Here is a 21,789-nt window from a genome sequence, read left to right as displayed (position 1 = left end):
TGGACTTCCCCAACATCGGGAACAATCTTCCTGCATCTAGCCTGTCCAACCCCTTAAGAATTTTGTAAGTTTCTATAAGATCCCCTCTCAATCTTCTAAATTCTAGAGAGTATAAACCAAGTCTATCCAGTCTTTCTTCATAAGACAGTCCTGACATCCCAGAATGGCGGAGTAGACTTGATGGGCCGAATGGCCTGATTCTGCTGCAAGAACATGAACCATATCAGAAGAGAGGTAGGCCTTCTAGTCTTTGTAAGCATTGTAAGGAAAGGCGTACAGACAAGCTAATAGAACCTGGCCAGATCTTTGTCCCAATGTACATGGATGTTGGCGTCCCAAATCCAGGGGTGGTTGGTCAGGCTATGGCAGTGGTCCAAAGTCCACAAAGTGCTGGAGTACACAAAAATGCTGGAGAACCTCAGCGGGTGCAGCAGCATCTATGGAGCGAAGGAAATAGTCAACGTTTCGGGCCGAAACCCTTCAGGTAGGAAATAGGTAACGTTTCGGGCCGAAACCCAAGGGGTTTCGTCCCGAAACGTTGCCTATTTCCTTCGCTCCATAGATGCTGCTGCACCCGCTGAATTTTTCCAGCATTTTTGTGTACCTTCGATTTTCCAGCATCTGCAGTTCCTTCTTGAACAACAAAGTGCTGGAGTAACTCAGCGGGTCAGGCAGCATCTGTGGAGAACATGGATAGGTGACGTCTCACAGAGTGCTGGAGTAACTCAGCGGGTCAGGCAGCATCTGTGGAGAACATGGATAGGTGACGTTTCACAGAGTGCTGGAGTAACTCAGCGGGTCAGGCAGCATCTGTGGAGAACATGGATAGGTGACGTTTCACAGAGTGCTGGAGTAACTCAGCGGGCCAGGCAGCATCTGTGGAGGACATGGATAGGTGACGTTTCACAGAGTGCTGGAGTAACTCAGCGGGGTCAGGCAGCATCTGTGGAGAACTTGGGGAAATGAATGGGTGACGTTTTGGGTCGAGACCCTTCTTCTTCAGACTACTCAGGGGAAAGGGAAACGAGAGATATAGACAGTGTAAACTAAATGAGCTTCTGTTCCTCTGGTTTGTGTGTGTGTGTGTCCCTGTGTCCTCAGTCTGACAGTGGAGGAGGCCCAGGGCTGAGAGGTCAGTGAGGGACTGGGACGAGAAGGTACACTGGTTGGCAACCAGGAGACCCGGGGGCCCGTGGCCAGTGCGTGGACAAGATCTGGTGCGTGCACGGGACTGTCAATGGAAACCTTTGTTGTCGGGACGAGCCCAGAGCCACGTGACCACATTCCTCTCCTTTGTTACAATGCTTTCATTAACGCAGCCCATCGCTATTCTGCAGCCATCAGCCGGGCCAGGCTGAAGAAAACACAACACGATTACACACTGATCCACAGCAGTGTTGGGAAAATGACTTTACACTTTAGAGATACATACAGCACGGAAACAGGCCCTTCAGCCCACTGAGTCTGTGCCGACCAGCTATCACCCTGCACACTAACATTACCCTACACACTAGCGACAATTTAACAATTATACCGGCCAATCGACCTACAAGAAGGGTTTCGGCACGAAACGTTGCCCATTTCCTTCTCTCCATAGATGCTGCTGCACCCGCTGAGTTTCTCCAGCTTTTTTTATCTACCTTCGATTTTCCAGCATCTGCAGTTCCTTCGTAAACACATAACCTACAAATCTGCACGTCTTTGCAATGTGGGAGGAAGCTGGAGCACCCGGAGAATACTCACCCGGGAGAACGTGCAAACTCCGTACAGACAGCACCCATAGTCAGGATGGAACCCGGGCCTCTGGCGCTGTGAGGCAGCAACTCTACCGCTGCGCCACCGTGCCGCCCCGATCAATTAATATGGACGGACTCGAAGATAGGCACAAAAAGCTGGATTAACTCAGCGGGACAGGCAGCGTCTCTGGAGAGAGGGAATGGGCGACGTTCTGGGTCGAGACACTTCTTCAGACCAAGTTGAACCAGTTGAAGCCGACCAGTTTAACAGCTCACGAAATGTAACCATACTTACTTAGAAACATAGAAATTAGGTGCAGGAGTAGAGGCCATTCGGCCCTTCGAGCCTGCACCGCCATTCAATATGATCATGGCTGATCATCCAACTCAGTATCCCGTACCTGCCTTCTCTCCATACCCCCTGATCCCCTTAGCCACAAGGGCCACATCTAACTCCCTCTTAAATATAGCCAATGAACTGGCCTCGACTACCCTCTGTGGCAGAGAGTTCCAGAGATTCATCACTCTCTGTGTGAAAAAAGTTCTTCTCATCTCGGTTTTAAAGGATTTCCCCCTTATCCTTAAGCTGTGACCCCTTGTCCTGGCTAATGTTATGTAATACCGCTCACGATATTATGGACCATCCAACACTGACATGTCCAGGGGGTTAGATTCCCAGCAACATTTGCAGACTGGGAAAATTAAAAATTTTAAATCCATTGAAAATTGGATTCAATTCAGAACACATGATGTGGTGAACAAGTTTCCTAAAAACTGGGTGAATCTGTGGGATTCATTGCCACAGACAGCAGTGGAGGCCAAATCATTGGGGATTTTTAAAGTGGTGGTTGTTAGTCTGAAGAATGGTCTCGACCCAAAACATCACCCGTTCCTTCATAAGGTCATAAGTGATAGGAGTAGAATTAGGCCATTCGGCCCATCAAGTCTACTCCGCAATTCAATCATGGCTGATCTATCTCTCCCTCCTAACCCCATTCTCCTGCCTTCTCCCCATAACCCCTGACACCCACACTAATCAAGAATCTATCCATCTCGGCCTCAATAATATCCGCTGACTTGGCCTCCACAGGCAATGAATTCCACAGATTCACCACCCTCTGATTATAGAAATTCCTCCTCATCTCCTTTCTAAAAGAACGTCGTTTAATTCTGAAGCTGTGACCTCTAGTCCTGGACTCTCCCACTTGTGGAAACATCCTCTCCACATCCACTCTATCCAAGCCTTTCACTATTCGGTACATGTCAATGAGGTCCCCCCCCCCCCCTCCCCCCTGCCTCATTCATCTAAACTCCTTTCAGTCAGTCCATTCCTCCCTTCCAAAGATACTGCCTGTCCCGCTGAGTTACCCCGGCATTCTGTGTCTGCCTTAAGTGTAAACCAGCATTCTTTCAACGCATTCCCACCTTAGAGGGTCTTGGTGAGACCACACCTGGAGTATTGCGTACAGTTTTGGTCTCCAAATCTGAGGAAGGACATTATTGCCATAGAGGGAGTGCAGAGACGGTTCACCAGACTGATTCCTGGGATGTCAGGGCTGTCTTATGAAGAAAGACTGGATAGACTTGGTTTATACTCTCTAGAATTTAGAAGATTGAGAGGGGATCTTATAGAAACTTACAAAATTCTTAAGGGGTTGGACAGGCTAGATGCAGGAAGATTGTTCCAGATGTTAGGGAAGTCCAGGACAAAGGGGTCACAGCTTAAGGATAAAGGGGAAATCCTTTAAAACCGAGATGAGAAGAACTTTTTTCACGCAGAGAGTGGTGAATCTCTGGAACTCTCTGCCACAGAGGGTAGTTGAGGCCAGTTCATTGGCTATATTTAAGAGGGAGTTAGATGTGGTCCTTGTGGCTAAGGGGATCAGGGGGTATGGAGAGAAGGCAGGTACGGGATACTGAGTTGGATGATCAGCCATGATCATATTGAATGGCGGTGCAGGCTCGAAGGGCCAAATGGCCTCTACTCCTGCACCTAATTTCTATGTTTCTATGTTAAAGGATGGCATGATTTGGGAAGTTGTCTAACTCCAAAGTGTAATTATAGCAAGTGATGCCAGGTCAATGTTGTCGGAACCACAAAGATCACGGCCAATATTTGCTGTAGGTGATAAGAAAACAAATCATTGGCAGTGTGTTTCCGACCTATCCAACCCTGAACGACATTGCCTCTATCCATTTGATGAGAATAACTATACAGCAGCAAGCTGAGCTTAGCCGTTTACATGATATTACAGGATTGTGTGTACATTGCTACATACAAGTGATTTTATTTACCATTTGGGTGGCAGTCTGAAAGCAGTTGCCAAAACCACACTTGCCAACGGCTTATTCGACTCATATCCTCATGGTTTACGACATTCCCAACATGTCACTGGTGTAACGCAAGGGGCAATTTGGTCAGGAATTCCAGTTCAGTGAGTGGCAATCACTGATTAATACCTGCACGGAAGGTGACTAATCACAATGATACAAAATGCTGGAGAAACTCAGCGGGCGAGGCAGCATCTCGGGAGCGAAGGAATAGGCAACGTTTCGGGCCGAGACCCAAAGCTTATCCGAGATGCTGCCTCACCCGCTGAGTTATTTCCCCAGCATCTGCAGTTCTCTCTTCAGATATCACCGACTGTCCAATTACAATCAGAACTTTGCAGCGTTCTAGAATAAAAATGGGAGAACCAAAGATAATGGCACGGTGGCGCAGCGGTAGAGTTGCTGCCTCACAGCACCGGAGACCCGGGTTCGATCCCAACTACGGGCGCTGTCTGTACGGAGTTTGTACGTTCTCCCCGTGACCTGTGTGATTTTTCTCCGAGATCTCCAGTTTCCTCCCACGCTCCAAAGACGTGCAGGTTTGTAGATTAATTGGCTTGGCAAATGTAAAAATTGTCCCTAGTGTGTGTAGGGTGGTGCTAGTACGTCGGGGATCGCTGGTCGGCACGGACTCAGTGGGCTGAAGGGCCTCTTTCTGCGCTGGATCTCTAAACTAATGGAAGGACTATGGAGGAAACCAAAGATCTCGGAGAAAACCCATCCCGGCAAATGGGTGTCAGATTAGGAGAGGAGGGAATTGTGAAGCTGGAGGATGGGATGTGGGTGGAAGGGAACAGGGAAGGCGGGGGGGGGGAGGGGGGGGGGGGGGAGTGATGAAAGGGTTGTGGGGGGGTATTTGGAGATGGGAGGGGTGGGAGATGAACATAGGCTGCAGGGGAATGGAAGAGGAAGATTGGAGTGGTGGGAGATATGTATAGCATGGGGGGGGGGAAGAGGGGGGGGGAGATAAGGAGGTGTGTCGGTGGGTGCAACGTGAAATTAGGGAATTTTAAGGACCGCACGGTGGCGCAGCGGGTAGAGCTGCTGCCTTACAGCGCCAGAGACCCGGGTTCGATCCCGACTGCGGATGCTGTCTGTACGGAGTTTGCATGTTCTCCCCCCGTGGGTTTTCTCCGAGATCTTCGGGTTCCTCCCACACTCCAAAGACGTGCAGGTTTGTAGGTTGACTGGCTTGGTGTATGTGTAAATTGTCCCTAGTGTGTGTAGGATAGTGTTAGTGTGCGGGGATCGCTGGTCGGCACAGACTCGGTGGGCCAAAGGGCCTGTGTCTGTCCTGTATCTCTAAACTATAGCCATGTAAAATTAGTTTAGTTTATTGGCGTGCAAAACTAATTATATAAGCCTTCTTTATACTGACTAAAGAGTGTAAAAGCACACTTGTTAAGTGGTGACAACTCATCTTTGGGGCCATCGACCCAAATGTAAAGTTGACTACACACAACCTCAGGGTATTGATGCCGACTTTAGCCACGTCTGTCAACAAAGTTTAAATGAGGAGTGACGGATAAACGCGAGTGATTACAAGACGTTATAGAAACATAGAAAATAGGTGCAGGAGTAGAGGCCATTCGGCCCTTCGAGCCTGCACCATTCGCCATTCAATATGATCATGGCTGATCATCCAACTCAGTATCCCGTACCTGCCTTCTCTCCACACCCCCTGATCCCTTTAGCCACAAGGGCCACATCTAACTCCCTCTTAAATATAGCCAATGAACTGTAGCCTCAACTACCTTCTGTGGCAGAGAGTTCCACACATTCACCACTCTCTGTGTGAAAAAAGTTCTCCTCATCTCGGATTTCCCCCTTATCCTTAAGCTGTGACCCCTTGTCCTGGACTTCCCCAACATCGGGAACAATCTTCCTGCATCTAGCCTGTCCAACCCCTTAAGAATTTTGTAAGTTTCTTGCTCACAATATCAGGATGAAACCAAGGCGTCTATAACCATCGCCACGGACAGGACCGCAGCCCGGAGACTTGCCCACAACCCACCCCCAGTTTTCCCCAGGATCAGGCATTTTTATCAGGGTGGATTTGATTTCATTTTACATAATTTGTTGCCGGTTCCCCACCCAAAAAGTTTCATTAAATCCATACTTGTCCTTCTGTCAGGTTTGTTTCACTTCAGGAGAGATACGAAGTGTTTTTAAGCAAGCACACAGCCACACACACAGACACACACAGACACACACACACACACACAGAGACACAGAGAGACACAGAGAGACACACTTCCATAAGTTCCAATAACAGAAGTAGGCCCTTCAGCCCGTCAAGTCTACCCCCATCATTCAATCATGGCTGATCTAACTTTCCCTCCCAACCCCATTCTCCTGTCTTCACTCCATTTCGCATCCACTCCCGACACACTAGAGGCGATTTACAGAGGCCAATTAACCTACAAACCTGCACGTCTTTGGGGTACATGAGGAAACCGGAGCATCCGGATAAAACCCACGCAGGTCACGGGGAGAAGGTTCAAACTCTGCCCACAGATAGCACCCGAGGTCAGGATCGAACCCGGGTCTCTGGCGATGTTTTGCAGCGACTCCACCCGCTGGAGAAGGACTGGGTGCGGTTAATCAAATCCATCTCGCGTTCAACAGATATCGAATTTCTGAATTACCTTCCAATGACCTAGGGTGTAGCCCCAATATATGTTCTTCACAATTATAGACAGATTGATGGATGGACTAACACTGCCTGCCAAATATTACAACAGAATAATCACTGATAATAAACAGGTTCTGTATTTTCTACCCTTCATATATATAGTATAGAAGCTGGGATGTAATGTTAAAATTGTACAAGGCATTGGTGAGACCCAAAATCTGGAGTATGGTGTACAATTTTGGGTCGCCCATTATAGGAAGGATGTCAACAAAATAGAGAGAGTACAGAGGAGATTTACTAGAATGTTGCCTGGGTTTCAACAACTAAGTTACAGAGATAGGTTGAATAAGTTAGGTCTTTATTCTCTGGAGCGCAGAAGGTTAAGGGGGGGACTTGATAGAGGTCTTTAAAATGATGAGAGGGATAGACAGAGTTGATGTGGACAAGCTTTTCCCTTTGAGAATAGGGAGGATTCAAACAAGAGGACATGACTTCAGAATTAAGGGACAGAAGTTTAGGGGTAACATGAGGGGGAACTTTTTTACTCAGAGAGTGGTAGCGGTGTGGAATGAGCTTCCAGTGGAAGTGGTGGAGGCAGGTTCATTGGTATCATTTAAAAATAAATTGGATAGGCATATGGATGAGAAGGGAATGGAGGTTTATGGTATGAGTGCAGGCAGGTGGGACTAAGGGGAAAAAAAATTTGTTCGGCACAGACTTGTAGGGCCGAGATGGCCTGTTTCCGTGCTGTAATTGTTATATGGTTATATGGTTATATATCTCAAGACCACCTCCCCATGACTCTCAGACTGAAGGGTCTCGACCCAAAACGTCACCCATTCCCCCTCTCTCCAGAGATGCTGCCTGTCCCACTGAGTTACTCCAGCATTTTGTGTCTATCTTCGGTGTAAACCAGCATCTGCAGTTCTTTCCTGCACGATACATAAGTGATAGGAGCAGAACGAGGCCAGAATACTTGTCATGGCTGATCTATCTCTCCCTCCTAATATCCCTGTCCCACGGTGTGAGTTCATTCCAAGAGCTCTCCCGAGTTTAAATAAAACCAAACTCGTGGTAAGCGCGGAGAATGAACGTCGGTCGGGAGAACTCTTGGAATGAACTCGTAAGGTGGGACAGGGCCTTTAAACCATTCTCCTGCCTTCTCCCCATAACCCCGACACCCGTACTAATCAAGAATCTATCTATCTCTGCCATGAAAATATCCATTGACTTGACCTCCACAGTCGTTTGTGGCAAAGAATCACCTCCCTGCGACTAAAGAAATTCCTCCTCATCTCCTCCCTAAATTATTGCAAACTCTGGCATTTGGTGACACTGTGAAATAAGTCGACAAATTTATTGCAGAGAGTGAGAGAGAGAGTGAGAGAGAGCCAGAACATTTTTCCTGTGTTTGTGTTACACTCTTAAGAGTTTGGCACGTCACAGCACCATAGATTTCTGCGTCTACTCAGAATTGGCATTAGATGTGGATTCTCTCACACTACAGTCTAACCAAGGATCCATTTATCCCTTGCAATTAGCGTTGGGAAATCAATTAAAAGTCATCACTAACTACTTGTTAGTTTGAGTGTTATTCAATTATTACGGACCGAGTGATTACACATGAGAAATGCTGAACTAATTGGCAAAAATACAGGGGTAACGCAGCGCTCGATACAAGGGTGTAGATGGCCAAGATTACTGGGTGTCCCAACAAATTGGAGAGAAATAGTCAAACACGAGAGGAAATCTACTCCAATGAAGGAACGCAGCACAAACTTGGGTAGAGTTGCTGCCTCACAGCGCCAGAGACCCGGGTTCGATCCTGACCACGGGTGCTTGTCTGTACGGAGTTTGTACGTTCTCCCCGTGACCTGCGTGGGTTTTCTCCGAGCTCTTCGGTTTCCTCCCACACTCCAGGTTTGTAGGTAAATTGACCTCTGTAAAAATCGTAAATTGTCCCCAGAGTGTGTGGGATAGGGGCGACTCGATGGGCCGAGCGGTCTCTTTCCACGTGCTATCATATTGTATCGTTATAAGGAACGAGCTGTCGGAGGAGGTAGTTAGGGCAGGTACTGCAACGACATCTGACAGACATTTGGACAGGTACATGGATAGGATAGGTGTAGACCAAACGTGGGCAGGTGGGACTGGTGAAGATGGGACATCTTGGTCAGCATGGACAAGTTGGGCCGAAGGGCCCGTTTCAGTGTTCGATGAAAGACCAGCACTCATTGCCAGCAGGTCTGCTGCAACTAACATTCATTAGGGACCGATGCCCCCCCTTTATGTATCAGCTCAAACTCCGCAGCACCCTTTTCCAGATGTGGCCCGATGGACAAAATTGGTCGTGGCTCAACAAACAGCTGGAAGATGCACATGTTGATATTGGTCAAGGCATAAGTCTGCTTTTTATCCAGCTGCTGGGGTCAAGGAATATATAGAGTTCACGTCATGGCCCAGATTCCACCAATCGTTCCACCACCGCACACAAGACAGACACCATTGTATGCAAAGGCCGAGGAGTGTGTTTAGCTCTGGCTGAACAACTTGTGTGTGGACTCCACAAGGACATCCAGCTCCCACCAGCTGTGTAAGATGCTGACGGGCTCACACAATGAATGAACCAGCATGCAAGCAAAATATTAAACTTTAGCCTTGAGAGATACAACGTGGAAACAGGCCCTTTGGCCCAACCGCGATCAACATGCCCCATCTACACTAGTCCCACCTGCCTGCGTTTGGCCCATATCCCTCCAAATCTGTCCTATCCATGCTTAAATAATAATAATAATAATAATCTTTATTTATATAGCACTTTTCAACAAAACCAGTATTTGAACCAAAGTGCTTTACAGAGATTGATTAAATTAATTGAACAGATCAAATGTCAATAAATCCATAAAAACAAAAAAAAAAAGAGAAAAAAGACACAGAACAGTACACTATAGAAATCAACAAGAAACGTCCCCCCACAGCAGAATTCACTGTGAGGGAAGGCACTAAAATTATCCAGTTCTCCCCCTCATAGTCCACCCGAGGTTGGGGTCTATATGTGGCCTCACCAGCCAACTCGATGTTCTCAGGCCCTCTGCCGCGAAGCCGGATCATCGTCTTGGTGAGACCACACCTGGAGTATTGCGTAAGTTTTGGTCTCCAAATCTGAGGAAGGACATTATTGCCATAGAGGGAGTGCAGAGACGGCTCACCAGACTGATTCCTGGGATGTCAGGACTGTCTTATGAAGAAAGATTGGATAGACTTGGTTTATACTCTCTAGAATTTAGAAGATTGAGAGGGGGATCTTATAGAAACTTACAAAATTCTTATGGGGTTGGACAGGCTAGATGCAGGAAGATTGTTCCCGATGTTAGGGAAGTCCAGGACAAGGGGTCACAGCTTAAGGATAAAGGGGAAATCCTTTAAAACCGAGATGAGAAGAACTTTTTTCACACAGAGAGTGGTGAATCTCTGGAACTCTCTGCCACAGAGGGTAGTTGAGGCCACAGTTCATTGGCTATATTTAAGAGGGAGTTAGATGCGGCCCTTGTGGCTAAAGGGATCAGGGAGTATGGAGAGAAGGCAGGTACGGGATACTGAGTTGGATGATCAGCCATGATCATATTGAATGGCGGTGCAGGCTCGAAGGGCCGAATGGCCTACTCCTGCACCTAATTTCTATGTTTCTATGTTTCTAAATGTTGCAATAGTCCCTGCCTCAATGACCTCCTCCAGCAGCCTACTCTATGCACCACTACCACCCTTTGAGTGAAACAGTTACCCCTCAGGTTCCTATTAAATCCCCCACCCCATCCCATCTTAAACCTCTGTCCTCTGGTCCTCGATTCCCCTACTCTGGGCAAGAGACTGTGGCCGCTCCACCCGATCTATTCCTCTCATCATTTTATACACCTCTATGAGATCACCCCATATCCTCCTGCTCTCCGAGGAATAGAGTCCCAGCCTGATCAACCTCTCCCTGTAGCCCAGGCAGTCGAGTCATGAGTCATTGAGAGATACAGCATGGAAACAGGCCCTTCAGCCCACAGAGCCTCTGGAGACCATTTACGTCAATCCTACATTAATCCCACTTTATTTTAATGACATGATAGTTTTTTTTATACCCAGTAGACTGCAGAGGTTTGTAACTCAGCCACCAGCATGCCTTACATTTGATCACTAGTGGAGTGAAAGCTGAGGGATAGCATCAGCCTACATGGCCCTTGGGCTGAGTGGCCACAAACCTCTACGGTGGGAAATAAAGACCCCACAGACTCGGGAACCCAAATCACTGGGAATGTCAGACACATTCCGGCACATTCCGTCTCTAGTTCTTTGCCGTGTCTTTCCGCTGACTGGTTAGCGCGCAACAAAAGCTTTTCGCTGTACCTCGGTACACGTGACATTAGACTAAACTCAAACTGAATCTGAGACCACACCTGGAGTATTGCGTACAGTTTTGGTCTCCAAATCTGAGGAAGGACATTATTGCCATGGAGGGTGTGCAGAGACGGTTCACCAGACTGATTCCTGGGATGTCAGGACTGTCTTATGAAGAAAGACTGGATAGACTTGGTTTATACTCTCTAGAATTTAGAAGATTGAGGGGGGATCTTATAGAAACTTACAAAATTCTTAAGGGGTTGGACAGGCTAGATGCAGGAAGATTGTTCCCGATGTTAGGGAAGTCCAGGACAAGGGGTCACAGCTTAAGGATAAAGGGGAAATCCTTTAAAACCGAGATGAGAAGAACTTTTTTCACACAGAGAGTGGTGAATCTCTGGAACTCTCTGCCACGGAGGGTAGTTGAGGCCAGTTCATTTGCTATATTTAAGAGGGAGTTAGATGTGGCCCTTGTGGCTAAGGGGATCAGAGGGTATGGAGAGAAGGCAGGTACGGGATACTGAGTTGGATGATCAGCCATGATCATATTGAATGGCGGTGTAGGCTCGAAGGGCCGAATGGCCTACTCCTGCACCTAATTTCTATGTTTCTATGTTTCTAAACTCAAACTGAAGCCCTTTCTTGCATGAGCATTTTACCAAAAGCCAGCATTTCCATCGAGGAGAACCAGTCACCTCAAGCAAGATTAAAGGGAATATCTTTAAAGGAAAGCCCATTAAAAATACAATAGACCTCAAGATTTAATTTGTTTACGATACATTATTCATGAAATTGTTATAAAGCCCATTGCAGAAAGCCGCCAAGCTATAACACGCGGCTCAAAATATCGTTCCAATCGCTGCCTATCATAAACCTTTGCACTCCAATCAACACACCATAAAATTCAGGAATGATCTCTGAACTCAGAAGCATCACAACCCGAAACGTCACCTATCCGTGTTCTCCACAGATGCTGCCTGACCCGCTGAGTTACTCCAGCACTCTGTGAAACGTCACCTATCCATGTTCTCCACAGATGCTGCCTGACCCGCTGAGTTACTCCAGCACTCTGTGAAACGTCACCTATCCATGTTCTCCAGAGATGCTGCCTGACCCGCTGAGTTACTCCAGCACTCGGTGAAACGTCACCTATCCATGTTCCCCACAGATGCTGCCTGACCCGCTGAGTTATGGTGCAGCAGCATCTATGGAGCTAAGGAAATAGGCAACGTTTCGGGCCGAAACCCTTCTGGAAATAGGCAACGTTTCGGGCCGAAACCCGGAAGGGTTTCGACCCGAAACGTTACCTATTTCCTTAGCTCCATAAATGCTGCTGCACCCACTGAGTTACTCCAGCACTCTGTGAAACGTCACCTATCCATGTTCTCCACAGATGCTGCCTGACCCGCTGAGTTACTCCAGCACTCTGTGTTTTTTATAAATCAGCATCTGCAGTTCCTAGTTACTAAGACTACTTGTTGCATTATTATTGCCACTGGCCCCTGGCGCTGTGAGGCAGCAACTCTACCGCTGCGCCACCGTGCCAACTAAGGTTAAACAGCGCATACTGACTTTGCAAGCCCTAATCCGCAACCACCTGGAATCCTCTCATGCTGACTCAGGTCAGAGTGAATGGAATTCAGCCCTCGTTACCAAATGCCAGCCAAAAGGTTGCAGGAAGGAACTGCAGGTGCTGGTTTAAACCGAAGATAGACACATAGAAACATAGAAACATAGAGCTGGAGTATATATTCAATATGATCATGGCTGATCATCCAACTCAGTATCCCGTACCTGCCTTCTCTCCATACCCCCTGATCCCCTTAGCCACAAGGGCCACATCTAACTCCCTCTTAAATATAGCCAATGAACTGTGGCCTCAACTACCCTCTGTGGCAGAGAGTTCCAGAGATTCACCACACGAAATGCTGGAGTAACTCAGAGGGTCAGGCAGCATCTCTGGAGAGAAGGAATAGGCGACGTTTCTGGGCCGAGACCCTTCCTCCCGTCTGAAGAAGGGTCTCAACCCGAAACGTCACGCATTCCTATTCAGAGATGCTGCTTGTCCCGCTGAGTTACTTCAGCTTTTTGTGTCCAAAATGTCAGCCTAGACATTGGTGAAATACTGTTCCAATCTGGGCAGGTCCATCACGTTACGCAGGCCAGCAGCCCCGCTCTGGTCAACAGTTTGTGTTCTTTCACAATGCTCATCAAGCTGGAAATAGCGCAAGGAAAATCTACAAGGAGGTTGCCAGCACTTGATGGGCTGAGCTACAGGGAGAGGTTGGGCTGGCTGGGCCACTAGTCCTTGGAGGATGAGAGGGAGGGGTCTTATAGTGGTGTATACGATCATGAGGAGAATAAACAAGGTTTTTACCCAGAGTAGGGAATCAAACACTAGAGGACACAAGTTTAAGGTGAGATGGGCAAGATTATATAAGAACCTGATGGGCAACATTTTTTTCCACTCAGAGGGTGGCAGGTATATAGAACATGTTGGCAGAGGAAGATACTATAATGACATATAAAGGGCACTTGTGTGGGAAGGAACTGCAGATGCTGGTTTAAACCAAAGATAAGACACAAAATGCTGGAGTAACTCAGATGGTGATCTCAGATGGGCATTGTTTCGATGTCGAGACCCTTCCTTCAGGGTAAATGGAAACAAGAGTTAAAGGACAATTGGACAGGTACATGGATAGGACAGGTGTGGAGGGATAGGACCAGTGTAGATGGGGCATCTTGGTCTGCATGGATGAGCTGGGCCGAAGGGCCAGATGACTGTAGGACTGCTGAGTATAAATAGTTAAGTAAAACTGACAGATTTAAAACCTATTGCTGATGTAAAGAGAATTCTTCTTCAGAAAATACAGTTAAACACTATTTAAATGATTGTATGATGCAGTATAGAACCAGGCTCATCAGCCCAGGCCAACCAGCGATCCCCGCACACTAACACTATCATACACACACACTGGGGACAATTTGCATTTATACCAAGCCAATTAATCTACAAACCTGGACTGTGGGAGGAAACTGGAGCACCCGGAGAAAACCCACGCAGGTCGCGGGAAGAACGTGCAAACTCCGTACAGACAGCACCCGTGGTCAGGATCAAACCCGGGTCTCTGGCGCTGTAAGACAGCAGTTCTACCCGCTGCGCCACAGTGCAGTATGCCATGGAAATATTGAACCCACACTGACTTGAAGGGGTGATCTGGCACACAGACCAAGCAACATGAACGAGTATTTGCCAGGCACGAGCCTAACGAGGTTCACAATCAAAATCTCTTCCAATATGCAAATTATTCTCGACATTTGCGACCAACTTTAATATATATTTTACCCTCCATTTTGTCACTCAAATCTCACCAACCTGCATCAAATTAACATAAAACAAACATGGTGTGTTCAAGAAGGAACTGCAGATGCTGGAAGATCGAAGGTACACAAAATTGCTGGAGAAACTCAGCGGGTGCAGCAGCATCTATGCAGCGAAGGAAATAGGCGACGTTTCGGCCCGAAACGTCGCCTATTTTCTTCGCTCCATAGATGCTGCTGCATCCGCTGAGTTTCTCCAGCAATTTTGTGTACCAAGGAACTGCAGATGTTGGTTTACACTGAAGATAGACACAAAACGCTGGAGTAACTCAGTGGGACAGGCAGCGTCTCTGGAGAGAAGGAATGGGTGACGTTTCGGGTTGAGATCTTCTTCAGGCTGAAGTACAGCTTAGTCTATTGTCACGTGTACCGAGGTACAGTGAAAAGCTTCTGCTGCGCGCTAACCAGTCAGCGGAAAGACAACGCATGATTACAATCGAGCCGTCCACAGTGTACAGATACATGATAAAGGGATACATGAGGAAGGGTCTCATCCCGAAACGTCACCCATTCCTTCTCTCCAGAGATGCTGCCTGTCCCGCTGAGTTACTCCAGCATTTTGTGTCTAAAAGCAGGGGGGGGCCTGGGGGAGGGGGGGGGGGGGGGGGGGGGGGGGGGCTAAGTACAAAGGGGGGGGCCCATTGGGGCCAACATTGAACACTCTAACTCTACCAACGGCGACTCTTTGAATAAGTTCATGTGATAGGAGCAGAATCAGGCCATTCGGCCCATCAAGTCCACTGCACCATTCAATCATGGCTGATCTATCTTCCCCCGTCATCTTCCCATAACCCCTGACACCCGTACTAATCTAGAATCTATCTATCTCTGCCTTAAAAACATCCACTGACTTGACCTCCACAACAAATTCAACAGATTCACCACCCTCTGATTAAAGGCATTCCTCCTCAACTCCTTCCTAAAAGAACGTCTTTTAATTCTTAGGCTGCGACCTCTAATCCTAGACTCTCCCACTAGTGGAAACATCCTCTCCTCGTCTACTCTATCCAGGCCTTTCACTATTCTGTACGTTTCAACAAGGTCCCCTCCCCTCATTCTCCTAAACTCAAGCGAGTACAGGCCCAGTGCTGTCAAACGCTCATCGTAGGATCACCTCCTCTTTACCTTAATGAGCCCCTAGTGTCAGAGCTACCTGTATGGCTGGAACACCTGTACCTGTAGCTCCCACAGAAGCAGATGCCACATATGGTATTAAAACAGATACATTTCTCACTCATATCAGTAGTACACAGAGAAACTTTGCCCCTGCTGAAGTCAAGCTCAAATAATGATAAAAAATGTTAGGTCGACAAAAATGCTGGAGAAACTCAGCGGGTGCAGCAGCATCTATGGAGCGAAGGAAATAGGCAACGTTTCGGGGCGATTCCCTTAAGGAAATAGGCAATGTTTCTGGACAAAACCCTTAAGGAAATAGGTAACGTTTCGGGCCGAAACCCTTAAGGAAATAGGCAACGTTTCGGGGCGATTCCGTTAAGGAAATGGGCAACGTTTCGGGACAAAACCCTTAAGGAAATAGGCAACGTTTCTGGACAAAACCCTTAAGGAAATAGGTAACGTTTCGGGCCGAAACCCTTAAGGGTTTCGGCCCGAAACGTTGCCTATTTCCTTCGCTCCACAGATGCTGCCGCACCCGCTGAGTTTCTCCAGCATTTTTGTCTACCTTCGATTTTCCAGCATCTGCAGTTCCTTCTTAAACACAATAAAAATGTTGTTGCCTGGATACTAAATGCTTCAGCAATTTATTCTGAGCCTCCACTTACCGAATCCCTTTTCTGATTTGCACACTCATCCTAAAGCGATGCTTAATATTCCCAGGGTTTGCCTGAACATAATTCCCGCAGAGTTCAGACTTTCCCGGAGCAGAATTGTGCCATTCGGCCCATCGAGTCTACCCCGCCATGGCCGATCTATCTCTCCCTCCTAACCCCATTCTCCTGCCTTCTCCATAGTACCCATTGGCTTGGCCTCCACAGCTGCCTGTGGCAATGAATTCCACAGATTCACCACCGAGACAAGGAACTGCAATGCTGGAATCGTGAGCAAGACACAAAGTGCTGGAGGACCTCAGCAGATCAGGCAGCATCTGTGGAAGGAACGGATAGAAACATAGAAATTAGGTGCAGGAGTAGGCCATTCGGCCCTTCGAGCCTGCACCATTCGCCATTCAATATGATCATGGCTGATCATCCAACTCAGTATCCCGTACCTGCCTTCTCTCCATACCCTCTGATCCCCTTAGCCACAAGGGCCACATCTAACTCCCTCTTAAATATAGCCAATGAACTGTGTGGCCTCAACTACCCTCTGTGGCAGAGAGTTCCAGAGATTCACCACTCTCTGTGTGAAAAAAGTTCTTCTCATCTGGGTTTTAAAGGATTTCCCCCTTATCCTTAAGCTGTGACCCCTTGTCCTGGACTTCCCCAACATCGGGAACAATCTTGGGTGGGCCAGGAAGGGTCAGGAAGTTGCAGAAGAGTCCCAACTAGAAATGTTGTCTGTCCATTCCCTCCACAGATGCACCTGACCCACTGAGTTACTCCAGCACTTTGTGGTTTGCCTGTATTTCACAAACACATCCTGCTCTGCACATCGTGACCCACCTGGGGCTGGCACTGAGCTCCAAATTTGTTTGCCTGTAGTTGAGTTTCAATTAGAGTTACAGCGCGGAAACAGGCCCTTCAGCCCAGCGAGTCCTTGCCGACCATCGATCAACCCGACCACTCGCAATATCAAACACACCGAGGGACAATTTACATTTACACCATGCCAATTAACCTGCAAACCTGTACGCCGTTGGAGTGTGGGCGGAAACCGGAGCACCCGGAGAAAACCCACGCAGGTCACGGGGAGATCGTACCAACTCCGTACAGACAGGAGCCTGTAGTCAGGATCGAACCTGGGTCTCTGGCGCTGTGAGGCAGCAACTCTACTCCTGCAACACCTGCACAGGTATGCCAATTCCTCCTTTACAGGTAGGTGGACATTTCCATGGCAAATCAAACTGGATGAAGCTCGGCAGCTCAGATGCAAAAGATGTGGTGGGTTTAAAACCAACTATTCAAATGATCAACACCAACCTGAGCTATGCTCGGCAAGGCCAGCAGCATCATCAAGGACCAGTCTCACCCCACTCAGCCACTCCCTCTTCTCCCCTCTCCCTTCGGGCAAGAGGTACAGAAGTGTGGAAACAAACGCACACACCTCCAGATTCAGGGACAGTTTCTTCCCGGCTGTTATCAGGCAACTGAACCATCCTCTCACCAACTAGAGAGCGGTCCTGAACTACTATCTACCTCAATGGAGACCCTTGGAATCAGACTTTATCTTACAGTAAACGTTATTCCCTTTATCATGTATCTGTACACTGTGGACGGCTCGATTGTAATCATGTATTGTCTTTCCGCTGACTGGTTAGCACGCAACAAAAGCTTTTCACTGTACCTCGGTACACGGGACAATAAACTGAAGAAGGGTCTCGGCCAAAAATGTCATCTATTCCTTTTCAAAAGCACAGTGAAAAAGCACCAACTTCTACAGATGTGCCAGAGAAAGCATTTTATCGGTAATGCATCACAGCTTGGTTTGTGAACAGCTCCATCCAAGACCTCAAGAAATTGCAGAGAATTGTGGACGCAGCCCAGACTATCGCACAAACCAACCTCCCTTCCTTCCATCGACTCCTCACGCTGCCACGGCAAGGCCAGCCATAAGCAAGGACCAGTCGCACCCCAGCCACGCCCTCTTCTCCCCTCTCCCATCGGGCAAGCGGTACAGAAGTGTGAAAACACACACACACCTCCAGATTCAGGGACAGTTTCTTCCCAGTTGTTATCAGGCAACTGAATCATCCTACCAAGTTCAAGTTCAAGTTCGTTTATTGTCATGTGTCCCTCTATAGGACAATGAAATTCTTGCTTTGATTCAGCACACAGAACATAGTAGGCATTTACTACAAAACAGATCAGTGTGTCCATATACCATGATATAAATATATACACACATGAATAAATAAACTGGTAAAGTGCAAATAACAGAAAGTGGTTATTAATAATCAGAGTTTTGTCCGAGCCAGGTTTAATAGCCTGAGGGCTGTGGGGAAGTAGCTATTCCTGAACCTGGACGTTGCAGTCTTCAGGCTCCTGTACCTTCTACCTGAAGGTAGCGGGGAGATGAGTGTGTGGCCAGGATGGTGTGTGGGTCCTTGATGATACTGCCAGCCTTTTTGAGGCAGCGACTGCGATAGATCCCCTCGATGGAAGGAAGGTCAGAGCCGATGATGGACTGGGCAGTGTTTACTACTTTTTGTAATCTTTTCCACTACAGGGCGCTCAAGTTGCCGAACCAAGGCACGATGCAACCAGTCACAACCAGAGAGCGGCTATCGGCTATCTACCTCATTGGAGACCCTCGGATTATTTCTAATCGGACTTTACCTTGCACTAATGGGTATTCCCTTTATCCTGTATCTGTACACTGTGGACGGCTCGATTGTAATCCGCTGACTGGTTAGCAAGCAACAGAAGCTTTTCACTGTACCTCGGTACACGGGACAATAAACTCAACTGAAGTGAACAGGTACAAGCGTTTCACAACCAACCAACAATTCACCACAATCTCCCAGCTCCACAAGTGTATGACTAGAATAATGTCTTTATGTTTTCTGGGATTATAACGGGGGGGGGGGGGGGGGGAGGGGGGGGACACACGCGAATATCGTGAGGGAGTTGTTATCGCACATTAGACAGACTTTAAAACAACAACAACCCACAGTTTCCAGGCACTTGGGCTTGAGATCACCAGCCACCAGTTACTAGCGACACCTGTTTAATTACAAACTTCACTCAAAAGCCACGGATCACACAAGGTGTTTCACACACACACAGCCTGCCCGGTTTAACTCCAGACCACCAGCGTGGAACCAGCAAGTGAGCAACAAGTGTACGGCACGATGAGCTGCTCTACAGAGAGACAGAGAGAGAGGGGGGGAGGAAGGGGGGTAGTGTGTATGTGAGTGTGTGAGAGAGAGAACGTGTGTGTGTGAGAGAGAGAGAGAGAGAGAGAACGTGTGTGTGTGTGTGTGTGTGAGAGAGAGAGAGAGAGAGAGAGAGTGTGTGTGAGTGTGTGTGAGAGAGAGAGTGTGTGAGTGAGTGTGTGAGAGAGAGTGTGTGTATGTGAGTGTGTGTGTGAGAGAGAACGAGAGAGAGAGAACGAGAGTGAGAGTGAGTGTGTACAGGTGTGCAACAGGTGTGCCCAGGTGTGCTGCCCTCACCTTCCATCCCGCTGAGCTGTTACTGTCTCCTTTATCCTTGAAGTAGGGTATGTGCCGGACCATCCAGTCGTATATCTGTGAGAGAGTGAGCCTCTTGTCCGGGGAGCTCTCGATGGCTCTGGTGATCAGGTCGGCATAAGACAGGTTCCCCCACGCGTTCCTGCGCGATGATTTCTTGCGGTGTTGGCTGTTGTCGGCGCCGCCCAGAGCTGCCTGCGAGGCGGCTCCAACCCGGGCTTCAGCCGGGACCCCGCCCGGAGCCGCTGCCGCCGCCGCTGCCGGGGAACAGTCGCCGCCCGGCCCGTTCCCCTCTCCCTCCGGTAGCTCCGGCCGGGGCAGCGGCCAGGTGCATGATCGCGGCCGGCTTTGGGGCTCGAAATCCGGGTCGATGTCGGCCTGAGACGCGGCCGCTACTTCCATGTCGACGGGCAGGGAGCGAAACCCTGGCGGGGGAAGCAAATGACAGCAGATGTCAGTGCTGGAGGGAGAGAGGGAGGGAGGGAGGGAGAGAGAGAGAGAGGGAGGGAGAGAAGGAGAGAGAGAGAGGGAGGGAGAGGGAGGGGGAAAGGGGGGAGGGAGGGAGAGGGAGGGGGGGGAGGGGGAGAGGGGAGGAGAGGGAGAGAGAGGAGGGAGGGAGGAGGGGGAGAGGAGAGAGAGAGGGAGGGGGGGGGGGAGAGAGAGTTCTACTAGACCAATTAAGAAGGATTCCAGAGTTCTATCTAGGAGAGGGAGAGGAGAGAGAGAGGGGGGTGAGGGGAGGAAGGAGGGAGAGGGAGAGAGGGAGAGGGGGAGGAGGGAGAGGAGAGGGGAGAGAGAGAAGGGGGGAGAGAGAGGGAGAGAGAGGGGAGAGAGGGAAGGGGATAGAGAGAGAGAGAGAGAGAGAGGGAGAGAGGGGGAGAGAGAGAGGGAGAGTGAGAGGGGAGAGAGGGAGAGAGAGAGGGAAAGAGGGAGAGGGAGAGGAGTAGAGCGAGAGAGAGGGGGGAGGGAGAGAGGGGGTTAGAAGAGGAGAGTAAGGGAGGGAGAGGAGGAGAGGGAGCCCCGGGCGAGGGAGGGGGTGAAAGAGCCGGGGGTGAGGTGTCGGCCGGAGCCGGTGTCGGTGCCTCGGTCGCTACCTGCTCCGCCGCTGCCGCTCGGCTCCGCTCTAACTGCGCCGCTGCTGCTCCAGTCGCGGCTCCGCTCTAACTGCGCCGCTCCCCGCCCCGCAACATGAGCGGGGAATCCCCACTGACGTCATCGCGGCCCAGCTGGCCGCTGGGCGGGGCTTGGGGCAGGGATTCCCCTCCTCTCCCTCACTCACCCCCTCCCCCTCCCCCCAGCCCCAGCCCAGGGAGGAATGGCCCCTATAACGGGCAGGGAGGTTCCCTCAGCTTACACTACTACCCCAGCCCTCCCTACCCCACACACAACACCCTAGCGAGACACTCCCCTACCCTCATCCCCACCCTACTGATGGGTGGTGGGGCATCAGCACCCTTATCCCTACTCAAACCTCTGCCTCCATCCACCCCCACCCCCCCACTCCCACTCCCACACCCACCCCAAAACCCCCACCTCACCCCCCCCACCCCACTCCCACCCCACCCCACACCCACCTCACCCAAAACCCCCCCCCCATCCCATTCCCCCACCCCCACCCCCACCCCACCCACCCCCACTCCCAACCCCACCCACTCCCACCCCACACCCCCCACCCAAAACCCCACTCCCACTCCCACCACCCCCCATTCCTCCCCAACCCCCCCACCCCACCCCCCACACTCCCACTCCCACCCCAAACCCCACCCCACCCACCTCACTCCCCCACCACCCCACCCACTCCCACCCCACTCCCCACCCAACCCCCATCCCATTCCCACCCACCCCATCCCACCCCCACTCCCACCCCCCCACCCCCCCCCACCCTCACCCCCACCCCCACCCCCACCCCCCACCCCACCCCCACCCCACCCATTCCCACCCCACCCCACCCCCCCCCCACCCCCCCCACCCCACCCCACCCCCACCCCAACCCCCACCCCCCCCCCCCCCCCCCC

The 21,789-nt window shown here is 49.7% G+C and overlaps 1 protein-coding gene across 1 annotated transcript in view; it reads right to left on the bottom strand.

The window, feature by feature from the left end:
• The window catches only part of LOC129709934 (forkhead box protein O3-like), a 92,428-nt gene extending 71,494 nt beyond the window's left edge, over positions 1-20,934 (bottom strand). Inside the window, exons 1-2 of the mRNA XM_055656627.1 lie at positions 20,869-20,934; positions 19,757-20,199 (exon numbers count right to left, since the gene is read on the bottom strand). Coding sequence (XP_055512602.1) covers positions 19,757-20,176 — 420 coding nt within the window. The 5' untranslated portion in view covers positions 20,177-20,199; positions 20,869-20,934. The remainder of the gene's footprint in view (positions 1-19,756; positions 20,200-20,868) is intronic.
• Positions 20,935-21,789: the final 855 nt, after the last annotated feature.

Source organism: Leucoraja erinacea, chromosome 26 (genome assembly GCF_028641065.1).
Source record: "Leucoraja erinacea ecotype New England chromosome 26, Leri_hhj_1, whole genome shotgun sequence".
Lineage (NCBI taxonomy): Eukaryota > Metazoa > Chordata > Chondrichthyes > Rajiformes > Rajidae > Leucoraja > Leucoraja erinaceus.
Note: the sequence above shows the minus strand (reverse complement) of the source record. Positions and strands in the feature narration are given on the sequence as shown.